Source organism: Littorina saxatilis, linkage group LG10, assembly GCF_037325665.1.
Source record: "Littorina saxatilis isolate snail1 linkage group LG10, US_GU_Lsax_2.0, whole genome shotgun sequence".
NCBI lineage: Eukaryota > Metazoa > Mollusca > Gastropoda > Littorinimorpha > Littorinidae > Littorina > Littorina saxatilis.
In genome coordinates this window covers 18,052,298-18,070,798 of record NC_090254.1, presented here as the reverse complement: position 1 = coordinate 18,070,798, position 18,501 = coordinate 18,052,298, and the positions used below count along the sequence as shown (strand labels likewise).

The 18,501-nt window shown below is 38.1% G+C and overlaps 1 protein-coding gene across 1 annotated transcript in view; it reads left to right on the top strand.

Annotated features, from left to right (window-relative positions):
• The first annotated feature begins 1,938 nt into the window (after positions 1 to 1,938).
• LOC138978322 (TELO2-interacting protein 1 homolog) overlaps positions 1,939 to 18,501 on the top strand; it is a 30,419-nt gene continuing 13,856 nt past the window's right edge. The window contains exons 1-13 of the mRNA XM_070351031.1: positions 1,939 to 2,040; positions 4,589 to 4,789; positions 5,151 to 5,281; positions 7,028 to 7,115; positions 7,704 to 7,858; positions 8,584 to 8,702; positions 9,005 to 9,095; positions 12,648 to 12,834; positions 13,588 to 13,799; positions 14,070 to 14,126; positions 14,917 to 15,054; positions 15,484 to 15,603; positions 16,754 to 16,922. Coding sequence (XP_070207132.1) covers positions 2,039 to 2,040; positions 4,589 to 4,789; positions 5,151 to 5,281; positions 7,028 to 7,115; positions 7,704 to 7,858; positions 8,584 to 8,702; positions 9,005 to 9,095; positions 12,648 to 12,834; positions 13,588 to 13,799; positions 14,070 to 14,126; positions 14,917 to 15,054; positions 15,484 to 15,603; positions 16,754 to 16,922 — 1,670 coding nt within the window. The 5' untranslated portion in view covers positions 1,939 to 2,038. The remainder of the gene's footprint in view (positions 2,041 to 4,588; positions 4,790 to 5,150; positions 5,282 to 7,027; positions 7,116 to 7,703; positions 7,859 to 8,583; positions 8,703 to 9,004; positions 9,096 to 12,647; positions 12,835 to 13,587; positions 13,800 to 14,069; positions 14,127 to 14,916; positions 15,055 to 15,483; positions 15,604 to 16,753; positions 16,923 to 18,501) is intronic.

Sequence of the window (18,501 nt, the reverse complement as noted above, 5' to 3'; positions counted from 1 at the left end):
TCCTGTACGGCTGTGCATTTTTACAATTTGTTTTGCCACAAGCAAATCACAGACGTTTCAAAACCTAATGGATGGATCAAGCTCACAATCATTTCATTATTTTAAAAGGTTTTCCATCTCAGTCAATTAGTTATCACACTTCTGACATCTCAAACAGGTAGAAACTTTGAAATGCTATTGTCAATAAAAACCTTTTTATATATTCACCGCCAAGTAGAAGTCTCAGGACAGCACAAATTCATGTATCACAAAAACAACATTGGACATTAACACTCAACATTTTGGCCATTACAATGAATCATGGACAGCATGCCAAAATAAACTGCACCCACACCGAAGAAAAAGCCATAACAATGAATCATGGACAGCATGCCTAAATAAACTGCACCCACACAGAAGAAAAAGCCATAACAATGAATCATGGACCTAAATAAACTGCACCCACACAGAAAGGATTCAATGCTTACCTGTTTACACCGAGTTCTTGTTTTTATTGTCTACATTGCGCGGTACACGATTTTTATTTTTGTTGTAATTCTTATTGTGAAAATCAAGGCAATATCAATTACAGGTATGGACGATCCTGACAGGGAACAAGGCATTATCAATAACAGGTATGAACGATCCTGACAGGGAACAAGGCAATATCAATTACAGGTATATGGACGATCCTGACAGGGGAGCAGGAGATCCTGAAATGGAACTGGAAGACATTTGCTCTTAGCATATCCTGAATTTTCACAATACAGCAGAATCCCCTGATGAACCCTTCATGTTTAAGACCGTTTTCTCAAGGATTTCTTTTTATAACCTGTAAATTTACCCACATTTTAAGACTTTAATGATTGTTGAATGGGGGTTCCACTATATATTCTATAGGGAGGGGGGGGGGGGGGGGGGCGGAGTGACCATGTCAGAGCTACCTGGGTTTCTAACCATGTTTTCTAAATTGTGTTAAAGTTTTTTTTCCATCATAACGTTTACCAGAAGCTTATTATTGATGTTCAGTCTGAGGCCCCCGGCTTTTTGTTCAAGTTGAGGCGGCACTGTCACACCCTCCTTTTTTTTTTTTTTTATCAAATTGACTGAAAGTTTAGTCAAGCAATCTTCAACGAAGCCTGGACTATGGGATTGCATTTCAGCTTGGAAGCTTAAAAATTAATTAATCAATTTGGTCATTTAAAAATCTGAATATTCTAATTAAAATTCGAATGTTAGTAATCGCTCCAAAAATCATTCCATCTTATTCTTTATCATTTCCGGATTGCAAAAACATAGATATGTTATGTTTGGTTTAAAAACAAGCTCAGGAAGTTAAAAAGAATAACGAAAAGTGCGCTTTCCTGCTAAGCGCAAGCGCTATACTGGCTTGTCACGTTCTGTACGCTTTTTTCGTGAAAGAGCTTTTATGGCTCATGGCCTCGAGAAATCGACAAAGCTATATAACTATACTGTTTTGGTAAAAGCGCTTTGAACTTCGGATAAGGCGCTATATAAATAAAGAGAATTATTATTATGAAAAAAAAATGCAGTGTGTTAATTTCATTCTGTGAGTTCGACGGGTTGAACAAATGTTTAAATGTCGCTTTACACGACTTGTTTCTCTCTCATTTTCACCAGATCTGCTGGGCTGATGTTTCCTGTGGCCCTTGTCTGTGAGCCATTATTAGGAAGAAAAAGCATAGATTTCATCACACATTTTCCTATTCGTGCACAGAAACTTGCTTGAACTGCTTGACTGTAAGTGTAAGTCTAGATTCTTGGGAGCATAATGAAAAGAACATCTTCATCAGCTCCATTTTCCCAATTATGTCTATACTCTGTCTAAAAAATGATTATTATGTGTTGGGGTTTTAAGTGTTGTTGATGTACAGGTTGATTAGGTAGTCTGGTTTGTGGACATTCCAGGCTGTGTCGGAGTACAGAAGACAAAAACTGAAGTATGAAGTCGTTTTCGGGGAGATTACTCCTGTGGGCTGTCATGGCGCCTCCCAGTACGATTTTGTGCTGATCCGTGGGCATTGTGTTGACAAACGAAATGTAAGTTTTCGGCGTCGATGCTGTCGTTTTAATCTGACGAATTGTAAAGTAAATGCTATTGTTACATGAACTGACTTTGTGACTGCTGACATCATTAAAGGATAACAAAAGATCGATCAAGACAAGTACATGAAAGTTGAACAGAAAACGAAAGACTGAGACATCGATGTCGAGTGAAGAATACTGTTTCCATACAGTTTAGGGTTAAAAACCTTTCCTGTAAACTGTGGGGAGTATTTGATTGGCCACTTTAGTCCTGAAAGTCGAATATGTATGATCGAAGAAATGTTTCCCATGTACATTTCCTTCAACGGCTCCACATGTAGTTCAGATACTTCTTGAAAGTGAGGCAAAATTGACCTCATTCCATACCATCAAAGTAGGTACATTCCTGGAGTTGCACTTTCTGTGGGTGTTTTCCTGGTACCAGGAAAGGCGTGGGATTCTTTGTGGTTTCTACATGGTTTCTCATTACCGCGTTGTTGTGCTGAACAGCTAGACTTTTATTTTTATTTATGCTGGTTTTATTTTTGGTAGTGGCTGGAGGTCCGGTGTGACGATTTTATCTTTCGCCGTGGTCATATTTCGATTCTTGGCCTCGTTGATTTAGTATAAACTCCACACTGAACAAAACAAAAAAACTTTGATAGTACTGATGAGCGACTATGTGTACCTTACATTCATGGGACCAAATTTGTCCAACCAATTTGTTTGTATTTAACTTAGAAATTTGATTAATCCTAAAATGTTTCCCTTCTTATAGACCTTTTCGGTATCTGAGCAGCTCTCGCGAGACACGCTCTTTGTTATGCTTTGAACATCGCGAGAACTTCAAACCTTGGCTTGTGCTGCTCGCACGAGATCGCTGTACCACATGCTTTGCTATAGTGCTCTGAAGTTTGCGAGAGATTACGAGAGCTTGGAATACCGATAGGGTCTATTCAAGGGACGTATCCACTCAATACACGTTTTCGAAGAAATCGATTTTGGGGGTGAAATCTATAAAATTTCACCACCAATTTTCTTCACATGCAAAAAACTGACATGCTTTTCGTCCATAAATAATTTCACTTCTTAATTTTACCAGGAAACAACATTTCAGTCTTGAGTATATATCGAGGGGGAAATATGAACACGGGCGAAAGATGAAATCGTCACACCGGCGAGTCGGTTCCCAAGCCTTTGGGCTCAAGCACCGGCGAGTCAGTGCTTGAGCCCCTAGTCTCGGGAACCAGCACTCACATGACTGCTCACCCTGTAAATCGTGATTTTGTGTTTGTGTAGGAGTTTCTAATCGCTGTTCAATTCAAATAACTGTGGAGAAAGATTAATAATAATCAGTTTTGGATTCAGAAAGACATGTATTTCAGCAATAGGTGGATGCAGCGCCTAAAGGCAGTCGATCTACTGGCCGATGTGAATGCGTGATATATTGTGTAAAAAATTCCATCTCACACGGCATTAATAGGTAACATGCGCCTTGAGTCGCCTTGTGTGGTGAGATACGTGCGCGATATAAATCCTCGTAAATAAATAAATAAATAAATAAATAAACAGCGCGATCACTGATGAGTGAATGACCGTAGCAAGATATGTGGTTCGTTCGCAGGTGTCAGAGATTCTGTCGAAGTATCTCGATGCGAAGTAGATTTATGTTTTGCCATAAATGAAACATGTTTTCTTTTTTGTTGTTGGTCAGTTTCCATGTTATTTATTTATTTACTGCATTTTGTTTAACTAATGGTAGTAATGCTGCTTCAGTCTAGCCTCAGGACCAGTGACACACGTTGCTTGGTTCGCGGACGAATTCAGTGTGAGTGATCTGGGCAATGCCGAATCACTGAGTGACTCGTAAGCTACTTTGTTGTTGCAATCTCAGTTCGATCACCATAATGCTTAGGAATAAAGATAAATAGAGCAAAGTAAAAGTAAGGAAAGTTAAGAGGGGGGAAAATAAGTAAAAAAAGATTTTTGAAAAATAAAAATTAAAAAAATTAAAAAAGACTCCGGCAATGCTCGAACTTGCGACCTCATGAACTCTAGCGCATTTCGCTACCGATTGAGCTAAGAAGGCAGCATGACAGGTAGGGGGAAAATAGCAAGGTCTATTTTGTGAGATACTGGTGACTGCCGGTTCCCGAGCCACTCCATTTATTTTTATTTGCTTAAATTAAATGATCTTCAATAACGTTATTTACTCATTTAGGAAAACCTCCAGAATTGTCACTAATGTGATTGGTGCAGTATGCAACAAATATATAACCACTTGACCAACATCAGTCTCAGGCAGGGCAGAAAATATGCACCTAGCGCTTTCCCTGACATCATGATAAAAGCCGCCAGGAAATGCAAATTAATCAACTTCTTTGTTTCAAAATTAGACCCCTTTTGCTCAAGTAAGGGTAACACTAGCTCAAATTTTTTAGAGTTCTTAAAGTGGGATTCGTGATCGACAACAAAAGGGGATTCCACTGAGCACAGTTTCAATCAGGTCTAAAAATAGATGGCACGTTTGGCCAACTGTTAATTTGATGGTTGGTAATTTCAGGGTGGAGTCTGAGGCAATGAAAGCAGCCTTGAGCTGTGTGCGACCTCTGTGCATGCAGCTGGTGCAATCACCCAGCACCAAGCATGTCCAGGCCATCACCGTGGAAATGAGATCATTTGACGATGAGGTCGTACAAGGGCTTCAACAGTTTCTCATTTTCCCTCTCAGAACTGTGCTTATGCAGTGTACCAGCCAGTCCCTGTAAGTGAACATCATTTTGACAAAGACTGTTTTAAAATTTGATTTGAATTAAACATATTCCATAAATCACTCGTTTCTTTTTTGTTGTTTTTGTGTAAGTCTTAGATTTGAAATGTCGGCAGTCCACCGATTTCCAATTTGTCTGTAGGTATAATAAAAAAAGATGAAAATGCATGTCATTGTGAAGCTGTTTTAGATGATTGTTGTTATTTAATTGAGCACATTAATGTTATCCCGTTGTTATTTGCATTGTACTTGAACATGTAATATTGCGTCTTGAATTTGAATTTGAATCGGTCGAGGTCTTGAAGACATACATGAGGAATACTGTACAATCATCGTTCGCTGTATTCATTTTCAGACCAGAGCAGGTGCTGATAGAAACCTGCCAAGCATTGAACGTTCTTCTCAGCAAGTCACTTCTGCACAATAAAGCTGTCTTTATGGATCTCTTCTCTATCCTGACAAACCTCATGTTCTTTGATAAAACAAGTAAGTTGTTTTGATGACTTTCGTCTAAGTCAGCAAAGTGGACCCCCCTTTTAAGACCCCCAATTTAAGACTCCCTCCTTTAAGACCCTGTTTTCTCAGACTTTCTGTTCATAACCTCTGTAAAACCACCCCCATTTTAAGACTCCCTCTTTTTTATATTTAGTCAAGTTTTGACTAAATATTTTAACATCGAGGGGGAATCGAAACGAGGGTCGTGGTGTATGTGCGTGTGTGTGTGTGTCTGTCTGTGTGTGTGTGTAGAGCGATTCAGACTAAACTACTGGACCGATCTTTATGAAATTTGACATGAGAGTTCCTGGGTATGAAATCCCCGAACGTTTTTTTCATTTTTTTGATAAATGTCTTTGATGACGTCATATCCGGCTTTTCGTGAAAGTTGAGGCGGCACTGTCACGCCCTCATTTTTCAACCAAATTGGTTGAAATTTTGGTCAAGTAATCTTCGACGAAGCCCGGGGTTCGGTATTGCATTTCAGCTTGGTGGCTTAAAAATTAATTAATGACTTTGGTCATTAAAAATCTGAAAATTGTAAAAAAAAATAAAAATTTATAAAACGATCCAAATTTACGTTTATCTTATTCTCCATCATTTGCTGATTCCAAAAACATATAAATATGTTATATTCGGATTAAAAACAAGCTCTGAAAATTAAATATATAAAAATTATTATCAAAATTAAATTGTCCAAATCAATTTAAAAACACTTTCATCTTATTCCTTGTCGGTTCCTGATTCCAAAAACATATAGATATGATATGTTTGGATTAAAAACACGCTCAGAAAGTTAAAACAAAGAGAGGTACAGAAAAGCGTGCTATCCTTCTTAGCGCAACTACTACCCCGCTCTTCTTGTCAATTTCACTGCCTTTGCCATGAGCGGTGGACTGACGATGCTACGAGTATACGGTCTTGCTGAAAAATGGCAGCTACTTGACTAAATATTGTATTTTCGCCTTACGCGACTTGTTTCAAATTTCAAAACAGTTATCATGCTTTGCATGCACGTGTTTCATGTAATTATCTTCAAAGTCATTTTTCTTGGGATTAGGCCACAAAAAAAAATTGTCTGTTTCTGGTCACCCGACCGACCCTAAATTTCGGCGCCGACCCTAAACTTTTTTTTCCAAACTCAAAAATTTTTTTTTTTTTTTTTGACAGGGTGAGAAAATGAACAACAAAAACGTGTGAAAACGAAAGTCCGCTGACGATTTGTAAATGTGTTGAGTGTCTTGTCTCTATGTATAGTGAATCCAGTCTCTTTGCGCGATTTTTAAAGTTAGTTTTATTGGTCTACATTTGGGGTAAAAAAAAATATTAAAAAATCCCTACCTACCGACCCTATTTTTTTTAGCCATGTTACCAGAAACAGACAATTTTTTTTTTTGGCCTTACATCTTCACTTATTCCATCAAACTGATTTCAATCAAGTCTTCAATATGGAAGCAGGGAACATGTATGCAATTCTACCTCTGGACTGCAGAACACGACACAGCATACTGGTTGATCAGATAAACAGACAGACAGACTCCCACACACCTTCATGCATACTGACAAAATGAATCGTTTACATCCCTTCTTCTTCTTCTTCATTCATGGGCTTTAACTCCCACGTTCACTCACGAGTGGATTTTTACGTGTATGACCATTTTTACCCTGCCATTCAGGCAGCATACGCCGAATTCGGGGGAGCTTACTTCACGTAATTCGGATGTTTTGTTGTTTTAGATAGCATGGCACCAAGATGTTTGTCGGAGGAGGAGAAGATGGCAGTAGTTCAGGCGCTCTGTACACTGATCACAAAATCTTCTGATGAGTAAGCTCATGGTTTCATTTATAAACCTTTGATTTCCATTGCTCCTATACAACAGCACCAATTAGCCTTTTGTGTTGTCAGTTTCTATGTACTTCATTAGTGCATGTATTATTTATCCTTACTTGTTCATTATAATGCTTGTTATTCTCTCAGGTGCTATGAGATTGGTGACGCTTAACTCTCACTAACTCTTGTAGCACATGTTGTGTGCATTTAGAGCGCTTACGTCCCTTTGTTTCTCAGATCTCACTATGGCAGACAACAAGGACTATGAGGGAGAAAGCATTGTAAGAATTCCTTCCAATTTTAGTACAGTGAAACGCCCCTTTTACCACCTCCAAAATTGCACAAATCTGAGAAAATCAGGTTTTAAAAAGGAGGGCGTCTTAAAATGGGGGTAAATTTACAGAGGTTATGAACAGAAAGTCTGAGAAAACAGGGTCCTAAAAGGGAGGGAGTCTTAAATTGGGGGGTTCCCCTGTAAACACATTTCATTTTGACACACCTGTCTTCAGTCTGTAGAGTCTTGATTTCAAATATGAATAGATTTCATTTCAAAATATTGACAGTGCTGCTTGGATCTTTCAGAGTGCTGCATGAAGTATACGTTCCAAGCAACATAGCAAGACTTGGGAGCGTGGTGTCACAGCTGGTGGCCTTTGTGTCTGATACCAAGACCTCTCGCAGTCTGCGTTCTCAGGCCATGGACACTCTGCTGGTGCTGATGCAGAAACGAACTTACAGTAAGCGAGGGATTTTATGTTGCTTGATCCTCATTTTATTTGATTATTCTTCTTCTGCTTCGTTCATGGGCTGAAACTCCCTCGTTCACTCATGTTTTTTGCACAAGTGTATTTTTAAATGTACATGTATTACCATTTTTACCCCGCCATTCAGGCATCAGGCAGCATATGCGGATTTCGGGGGAGTTATTTGATTAATATGTAGGTCACACAAAATAAAATGAACAATGGCACCTGAGAGAATTACAAGTAATGAAATGATCAAGCAACTTTCATCCTCAAAAGGCATACGTACAGACACAAGATATAAGAAAAAGTACACAGAATAACTTTTGTTAAATTATTTTGTAGTTGGTTTAGTCAAGAATTACAAGAGAGAAAACAATTGAAGGGGGGGTCTAACCTCATGTCATTGTGCACATCTTTATAGGGGGGTATAACCTCATGTAGTTGTATGTATCTGTACCTATGAGTGTGTAATTGTATGTTTCAGGTGTCTGTATTCATGTTTCTATGTGTTTCTGTGTATGAGTCTATGGGAGCTTTTTGTTGATTTTTTGTACAGAAGGATGTGTCTGTGGGTGTCTGTGTCTGTACATGTGTCTCTTGAGCTAACTGTGTCTGTAGATAAATGTTTGTGGATTCTTTTGTCTTTGTGGATACCTGTGTCAGTGCTGGTGTGCCCCTTCTTTCTCTTGTATTAGTCATGTTTTTCTTTTTTTCAGAACACAAGGAGGAGTGGTGGCAACATGGAAGTCGCTTTGCCGGTTTGTTGCCAGGCATTTCCACAGCTATGCTCAAAGTCGTGATAGGAGACAGCAAGCAGGGTCATCAGTTATTCTGTGTTAGTTTTTCTTATGTCATGTGAAGATGTTCCCCCAAGCCGCCTTATTTGACTGTGCGTGAACCAGAGAACATTGTATGGTGCAGGGAGTAAACAAAAGCTCTGGCTGGAATAGAATTATGTTTTTAGAATGGGGTAGAAGCCATTGATTTTTAACAGCAACAAAGTAAAGAACATGTGTGTGGTTTTAGGGAATGAAAATATTCAAATTCCTTTTTGCTGCCCTTTTTTGTTAATTCTTTTTGTCTTCTTCTTTTCTGATCTATTTCTTTTCTTACTTTATTTATCTTATTTTTATACAGAAAGCCCTGGATGTTTGGACAGAGGTGGCTTGTCTGACCCTGGGAGATGAATCTCTCTCACGGGAACAGAATGAAGGCTTTGCTTGGATTGGTAAGATCTTCACATCATAACATAAGATTTTCACATTGTAACATTCACCTTGTTATTCGAATGAGACCAACGTGATTGAAGACGGAAGGTGTGTGTACAAATGGAGTCACACACTGTGACATGAAGATACAAAAGGTTGTAAGTTCTGTGTGAAAACGAAAGTTCCATCTGTTTGGTTTTGCCTCAATTAATACATGAAGATCAAACTGGTTTTGTCGCTGGTAGATACATTGGAGATAACATACGTTTGGTATATGACATTATTCACTACCTGGACACTAACAACAAATCAGGATTGCTAGTATCAATTGACTTTGAAAAAGCATTTGACTCGGTCAGCTGGTCATTCATGCACAAAGTATTAAAAGAATATGGGTTTAAAGAAGACATCTGTCGATGGATTTCAGCTTTCTAAAAAAATATAAAATCATCCATCACAGTTAATGGTAAAACATCTAGGCAATTTGACATTAAACGTGGCTGTCGTCAAGGGGATCCCATTTCTCCTTATTTATTCATCCTTTGTGCTGAGGTTCTTGCGTGTAAAATTAGAGAAGACACAGAAATAAAAGGAATACAGATTTCTGATACAGAGTTTAAAATAAGTCAATTTGCTGATGATACAGCATTTACTCTGAACGGAGATGAAGCTTCATTCGAAAAACTGTTCGATACTTTGAATAGTTTTGAACAAATATCAGGCTTGAAATTAAATTACGAAAAAACAATAAATGTCTGGTTGGGAAGGAGAAAAAATTCACCCAAACAATATATGTCTCACACTAACATGACTTGGAACCCACCTAAATTTAAACTCCTTGGCATTTTCTTCACTAATGACCTTAGTGAAATGGCAGATATAAACTTTAAAGAGAAAATGAGGGAAACTAAAATCTTATTCAACATATGGTCAAAACGATCAATCACACCCCTAGGGAGAGTAGCAATATTGAAATTAATATTATCCAAATTAACCTATCTTTGGTTGTTGTTACCAAACCCACCAAATGATTTAATTAAACAACTTCAAATGGAGTATTTTGATTTCGTCTGGGACCACAAACGTGATAAAATCAAACGGAATACAGCTGTGCGCCATACAAAACTAGGTGGCATTGGAATTCCATTTATTAAAGCATTTATTTTCTCATTGAAAGTGACTTGGATTAAAAAGGTTTTTCATAACAAACCTAAGTGGAGCAAAATCCTGTTAACTAATTGTCCGAATATAGATTGTTTTGAAAACTATGGTCCACAATATGTTAACAAACACAACAAAAAGTTAAATCCATTTTGGACTGACGTATTTCAGGCATATGGTCAGTTTTATGATAACGTTAAATTAGAAAAATATAGCGAACTATTGGCAGAGCCGATTTTTAATAACAACAAATTCAAAATTGGAAATAATTCTTTTTGAGTCACTTGAGAAAAAGTGACTCTATGTAATCGGTCAGTGTTAGTCTGTCCGGCCGGCCGTCCGGCCAGCCGGCCGACCACCTTAACGTTGGACTTTTCTCGGAAACTATCAAAGCGATCCGGCTCATATTTTGTTTAGTCGTGACCTCCAATGACCTCTACACTTTAACGATGGTTTCGTTGACCTTTGACCTTTTTCAAGGTCACAGGTCAGCGTCAAAGGAAAAATTAGACATTTTATATCTTTGACAAAGTTCATCGGATGTGATTGAAACTTTGTAGGATTATTCTTTACATCAAAGTATTTACATCTGTAGCCTTTTACGAACGTTATCAGAAAAACAAGGGAGATAACTAGCCTTTTCTGTTCGGCAACACACAACTTAACGTTGGGCTTTTCTCGGAAACTATAAAAGTGACCGGGCTCAAATTTTATGTGAACGTGACTCCCAGTGACCTCTACACTTTGACGTCTGCTTTGGTGACCTTTGACCTTTTTCAAGGTCACAGGTATGTCTTGAAGGAAAAAAATTGAAATATCATATCTCTGAAACTATTCATCGGATTTGATTCAAACTTTATAGGATTATTCTTTACATCAAATTATTTACATCTGTATTGTGTTGTGAATAGCAATTTCTTCCTGTCCATCTGATGCCTCATATAATATTCAGAACTGCGAAAGTGACTCGATCGAGCGTTTGCTCTTCTTGTTGTTATAATCAATGGACCAAACATAACATCCTTCTTGTTAAAGATCTGACAAATGAAGAAGGAACTTTCTACACAGTTGAAGAATTTAAACAAAAATATGATATACAAACAGTTAACTTTCTTGAATATTACAGCTGCATTTCAGCTATCAAGAAATACGTAAAAGATTCAAACATAGACATTGACAATTCACTTCCGAATACCTCCAGTAAAGCGTACAGTATGACACTAGGAAGTCCTAAAGGATCTAGACTGTTTTATGATGTTTTTGTTCAAAAAATTGATACACCTAATCCATGCAAAAAATGGGAACAAATGCTAGAGAATGAAATAGATTGGGATAAGATATTTTTCAAAACACATAAAATTAAAGAAATCCGTTTAAAATGGTTCCAGATGAAAATCACATACAGGACACTTGTAACGAATTCTATTCTAAAAGAAATGAGAATAGTAGAAAACAACAATTGCACTTTTTGCAATATGGAAAAAGATACTATTTATCATTACTTATGGTCATGTGAACATGTTCAACTATTTTGGAAAGATTTTGAAAGGTGGTTAAAATCACAATGTGATCATTGTCAAAGACTGAGAATGAATAAAGTACTTGTTCTTTTTGGTTACGATAAAAAAACGAGAACTGATGATGGTTTTGATTTCTTGTTGCTACATGCCAAATATTTTCTGTACAAATGTCGTTTCAATAAATGTAAACCACGCCTTGTGGCATTTTGTAATTATATTAATTACCAATATAAAGTTGACCGATATGTACATCAAATTGAAATGAGGGAACATAATTTTACTCTAAAATGGGCAATGTATAACAATTTATTTAACCAATAATATTTTCATGTTTTGCATTTTACATTGTGTATAATTACTCTGCCAATGTATGTTATTGTGTCTAATCATATCATATATTCTGTACTTATTCATCTTCATTTTTGTCAACTTCGCCTGAAAAAATTGAAATAAAAAAAATAAAAAAAAGTTCCATCTGTTTGACTCTGAAACAGATATACATCCATGCGCTTCCATCTGCAGGCAAGCATGCACGCACACACACACACACACACACACACACACACACACACACACACACACACACACACACACACACACACACACACACACACACACACACACACACACACACACACACACACACACACACACACACACGCACGCACGCACACACACACACACACACACACACACACACACACACACACACACACACACACACACACACACACACACACACACACATTTACAGGCAAAGTAATATCAAAATCTCCATCAACAACAGCTACTTCCTAAAGATGACATACTGAAGGAAATGAGCAGGAGAAGAGAGTGTAATGAAGATGGATGTTAAGAATGAACTGAATTTGCAATTTGCATTATTTTCAGATGGACTGCAGATGCCCCAAAGATTGAAAGAATTGATCACCCGGCGAGATGAAAACTGGGTGAAATCAGTACTGCCGAGGATGGAGTTTATGATCAAAGAAATCAGCAAGCTCAAGAAACACGACAACTGGAAAGTCAGACGAGCATTTGTGAAGTGGGGCGATTGCTTGCTCTGCCAATGTGAAAAGTAGGTATTGGAGCGTGGAGGTTTGCAGGGGTACTTTTTCCATGGTTTTTTTTTCTTTCTTGAAATATGGGTAAAAAGTTACTACTTTGATGTTGCATGAAAGTAAATTTCTACCCTGGTAGTAACCTGATTTTTCAGTTGAAAGGGGATCAGCATTAAATTCATGAATACAGTGGAACCCCCCTTTTAAGACCCCCCAATTTAAGACTCCCTCCTTTTTAAGACCTTGTTTTCTCAGACTTTCTGTTCATAGCCTCTGTAAAATTACCCCCATTTTAAGACTCCCTCCTTTTTAAGACCGTATAATCTCAGATTTGTTGAGGTTCCACTGTATACAGTCGAACCCAACTATAATGACCAGCCAAGGGACGAAATAAAATTGGTCCTTATAGACAGGTGCTTGTTATGGAAAAGTGAACTATATAGCAAAGAACCTACTGTCAGGGTTTCTTTCGGGTGGTCATTATGGGCAGGTGGTTGTTATTTAGAGGTGTTTGCCAGTACAGTTTGGAGTGTACCCGTATCTGAGTGTACATGTACCTCCACATTGCTTTGAAATTGGTTTAAACATTTTATACATATATACACACATGACAATACTGCAACATGCTTACAAAGGAGCACCACAAGTTTAAAACTTACAGTAAGTGCTCACATAATCATACCTATTGTTTCATGGAGGGATATGATTAACAAAATATGAAGACGAAAGTTCTTGAATATCAGAATTGAAATTGCATTATTTATTTACAGATCACTCAGCAACTGTGCGTCTTTGATACTGGAAGTGCTAGTGCTGCTGATGACGGATAGCTACACCCAGGTGGCAGCACCAGCCAAAGCGGCACTGGAAAAATACCGAGACAGACAGAGCAGCATTGAAGGTTGTCGTCCACTGGTTGAAATACTCAAGGAGAATTTGTACTCCCTTGTGACATCGCTACCCAGAAGAATAAGAATGGAAGGTACCATTGTTATTACCGTTTCTTTTACCATGTGATAATTTCTGCTTTTGTGTGATTGGCAAACTAATTTTCAGGTTTAATTAAGGACAGCCTTTATTAAAGCTTATGTGTTTTATATACCTGGCTCAACCTTTCATAGCAAGGTTGTGGGGTTTTCCTCTGTAGCTGCAGTGATAGGCGTAGCTCAGGCATGTGTGTCTGCAAGAGTACAAATGGATAGATTTATTTATTTCCATATCTTTAAATTTTCTCTGTTTTTTGTAAAAACAGATGAAGAGGAGAAGGGTGCTGTTGTTGGACTGCTGAACGGTTATATCTCTCTCTTGGGTGAGTCGCTTTCCTGTATCAAATGTCAACATTTCTTCTCTCATACCCACGGGAAAGAGAGACTAATAACGCTATCCAGCAGAGGACAGTCTGCTCTTTTCTTCATAGCATCTGTTAGTGTGAACTTTGTTTGCTGGTATAAAACAGAGAACAAAGACCATGAGAAATAAATAAGATTCTGGTATCAGGGTAAAAGTCATGCATACACATGCCAAACAATATCAGTGCTTGAAAGGGGGATAGTCGTTTCGTAAATATTGTGTAGCAAATACAATGTCTAGCCCCCATCAAAACAAGTCACTCTGACATGCCAATGACTAGTGATTCAAAAGATGCTTTAAAATGAGTGATCTCTTGAACTTATGCAACTTGTGTGCTGCATATGTGTGTCTAAGAATTGAACTGCGAAAGGGTTGTAAGAGGTGACTTGCGCGTGAATTTTGGTGCCATGCTTGTATGGGAAAAAAGGACTGTAGTACATTTGATTTGTTTTATTTTTTCCCGTGTTTCCTGTTGATTGCTGCGTTATAATTTGATAAGATTGTGAAGAATAGATGAATTCCAAAAATAACTCTGTGGTTTGTATTGGTTAGGAAAGAGTGAATACCCTTGCTTTTTACTCGGACAAACATTGGAGGGCCAATCACTAGCAAGGGGTGTTTCGGACACACATGGACAGGAGCACGTGTGAAGTTATTTGTCAGAGGAAAAGCAAGGGAACTCACTCTTTCACAACCCATACAAACCCGACAGAGTTATTTCCAAAAATCATCTATTGTGATTGCTGCAGGCAACAACATGTCAGCTCTGCTCCTGTCTTTGCCGCATGTGACACGTCTTGCCAAGGTCCTGGTGCAGGTTCTACAACTTGACGTCACCGATCAGAAAATTCTGGAAGAAAGTGGTATGGGAGCTAAAGGCTCCACAAGTAAGTACTTTCGCTATTACTTTGTTTGTTCAGTTTTGAGCTGTGATTTTTTTCTCTGGTTGTTTGGTCACAGCATGATAATTAGTATGTTAATCAGTGTTTGTTTGATTTCGTTTTTAAGCGGTGATTTTTTCTGCTTGGTGTAACCACAGCATGGTGAGATCATCAATTTTTGTTGTTGTGTGTTTGTGTTAAAAGATGAAATAGTTACATAGACTGTTGAGCATTAAATCAGCTTTAAATTGGCCCAAAATGACAAATGTTAAAAGGTATAAAGTGGACTACATGTGTTTCTTTGACATTTGAAATGGAGTGCAAACTAGCAATATTAATATAATTTAAAGTCTACTTATCAAATAAATCAGAATTTTTGTAATCATTTTTTGTCGGGAAGGAAATTATTATTTATTATGTTATTTTTGTTTGCAGATTTATCTAACTTTTTGCAGAGAGTAAATGTGATGAAACCAAGAAAAGTGTTTGTTCACTTCAGAGATGATAATGTCAAAGCAGGATTGCTCAAAGCCTGCAGACTGCTTGGATTTTATGGTTTGTATATCTCTTATCATCTGATGTGTGTGTGTGTGTGTGTGTGTGTGTGTGTGCGTGCATGCGTGCGTGCGTGCGTGTGTGTGTGTGTGTGTGTGTGTGTGTGTGTGTGTGTGTGTGTGTGTGTGTGTGTGTGTGTGTGTGTGTGTGTGTGTGTGTGTGTGTGTGTGTGTGTGTGTGTGTGTGTGTGTGTGTGTGTGTGCGTGCATGCGTGCGTGCGTGCGTGTGTGTGTGGCAGTATCAGCATGGTGTTCAATTCTCTATGCCGCCCAGTGCTTCAATTTGATTTGGATCTATATTGATACCATATGATTTGGGGCAGGAGGGTTAATGGGTCACTTTACAGATCTAATAAACAGAGGGAAACAAGCGCTCTAAATGCATAAGTGAGGATTATGCAGAACCAGGCTCCTGGCACCTGAAAGAATAACAAGCATTGAAATGAACAAACGACTTTCATCCTCTTAAAGGCTGCCCTTTTCGTAGCGTTCATTTATTAATTCCTATTGTTTACATGTGTCAATAATGTTATAAAACTGTACCTAAGGGGATATAATAACGATTAGCTGTAGCTTTCGTACACAGAAAAAATTATTTCAGTATTGCAAAGTGGTTTTGATAGTGTCGAATGTAAACAAAACAGTCTCAAAGTGAAAGTGGATGTTTCCCGGAAATTGCGAAGTTACAAGAATACAGAAAAGCTCGCTTTCCTGCTTTGCACAATACGCTACCGCGCTAATCTGGCGTGTCAATATCACTACGTTTTGCACGTGGAATGTGAGCGGTTTCCTTCACGCGGGGATTGGCGAAGCTGTACTGTCTGTGTTGACGGTCTAAAAATAGCCCAAGTCCTGGAGAACTGTTGCTAAACATAGCAATAAAATATTAATTATTTCTCGTAATTGATAAGGACTTCAAACCTAAAACTTTGCAGGAAGCTTAATTTATACATCCCCGCAACGATGGGAAAAGCCCTGGAAGTAATTAAACTAATTAAATAGGACTATATGTCAGCCTTTAACAAAGTAACATTCAAGTTACAAAGAGCCATTCAAGTAACTTTACAGATTACACTAAAGATATCTCAGAATATTTTTTTGTGGAAACAAAAATTCAAAGAAATATTTTCAAACATTTTCTTGACTTGCAGGTGACCTGAGTATCCTTGTGGAGTGCTTTCTGGACTTGTACAGGGAGAGCGCTGCCCACCAGCTGTCTTGTGTGCTCATCATCAATGAAATTCTGGCTGGTCACGGGGAGAGAAAAGATACTGTGGAGGGCGTGTTTTCTACAGAAAGTGGCAGGGAAGACGTTGTGAGGTACGAGAATGTGGGCAGTTATTTACAAGTGCGTACATTGGAACCCCTTTTCTAAGACACTCCAATTTAAGACTTTTGCCCCCTTTTGAGACTCTGGTTTGTTCATAACTTCTGTAAATGTTCCCCGTGTGTAACTGTAAGACAACTTCCCTTTTAGTACCCCCCGCGGGTTAGGGGGAAGAATTTACCTGATGCTCCCCAGCATGTCGTAAGAGGCGACTAACGGATTCTGTTTCTCCTTTTACCCTTGTTAAGTGTTTCTTGTATAGAATATAGTCAATGTTTGTAAAGATTTGAGTCAAGCAGTATGTAAGAAATGTTAAGTCCTTTGTACTGGAAACTTGCATTCTCCCAGTAAGGTCATACATTGTACTACGTTGCAAGCCCCTGGAGCAATTTTTTTATTAATGCTTTTGTGAACAAGAAACAATTAACAAGTGGCTCTATCCCCTCTCCCCCCTTTCCGCGATATAACCTTGAACGGTTGAAAACGACGTTAAACTACATTGGGGTGTGCACGTTAAAGATCCCACGATTGACAAAAGGGTCTTTCCTGGCAAAATTGTATAGGCATAGATAAAAATGTCCACCAAAATACTCGTGTGACTTGGAATAATAGGCCGTGAAAAGTAGGATATGCGCCGAAATGGCTACGATCTGCTGGCCGATGTGAATGCATGATGTATTGTGTAAAAAAATTTCATCTCACGCGGTATAAATAAATCCCTGCGCCTTGAATATGTGCGCGATATAAATTGCATAAAATAAAAATTTAAAAAATTCAATAAATCCCTGCGCTTAGAACTGTACCCACGGAATACACGCGATATAAGCCTCATATTGATTGATTGATTGATTAAACACCAAATAAAGAAAGAAAGACTTTATTTTCTCAGATTTTTTACGGTCTTAAAAGGGGGTGGGGGTCCACTGTATTTAGACTAGCATAGACTCTAGATAATGTTCTGCGTGACTCTTTCTTGCTGTTGTCATTATTTCTGTTGAAAGTTCATGTGATTCATTTATTTGATTGGTTTTTTTTTGTTTAAATATGTTATCACTAACTTTTCTTTTCCATGTTAGTATTATCCTTATCTGAGATTAGTGTTTTATCAAACATACATCAATGTATCGATTGGACATTGGATTTCCCTTCTTTGAGCCATGTGACGTCAGAGGCCTACAAAACTTCATATTTGGGCGTTTCAGGTTGACCGAAACTTCAAAGGAACTACAAAACACACGTCATGTGTTTGATTGCATGTGTGTATGCTCGTTCAATCGTCAAAACAACAACAAAATCAGTACATGACGTGTGTTTTGTAGTTCCTTTGAAGTTTCGGCCAACCTGAAACGCCCAAATATGAAGCTTATGTGTTTGATTGCATGTGTGTGTACTCGTTCAATCGTCAAAACAACAACAAAGTCAGTACCTGAAAGGAATTCGATCGATACATAAATGTTATTTGCGTTTTTGACCAAAATATGACATTTCACACAGATCTCGACAGTCATTGTTCACCTCGACCGCGATATTGAGAAATGATCGAAACACAAGTTAAAGTTTAGAACCACATTT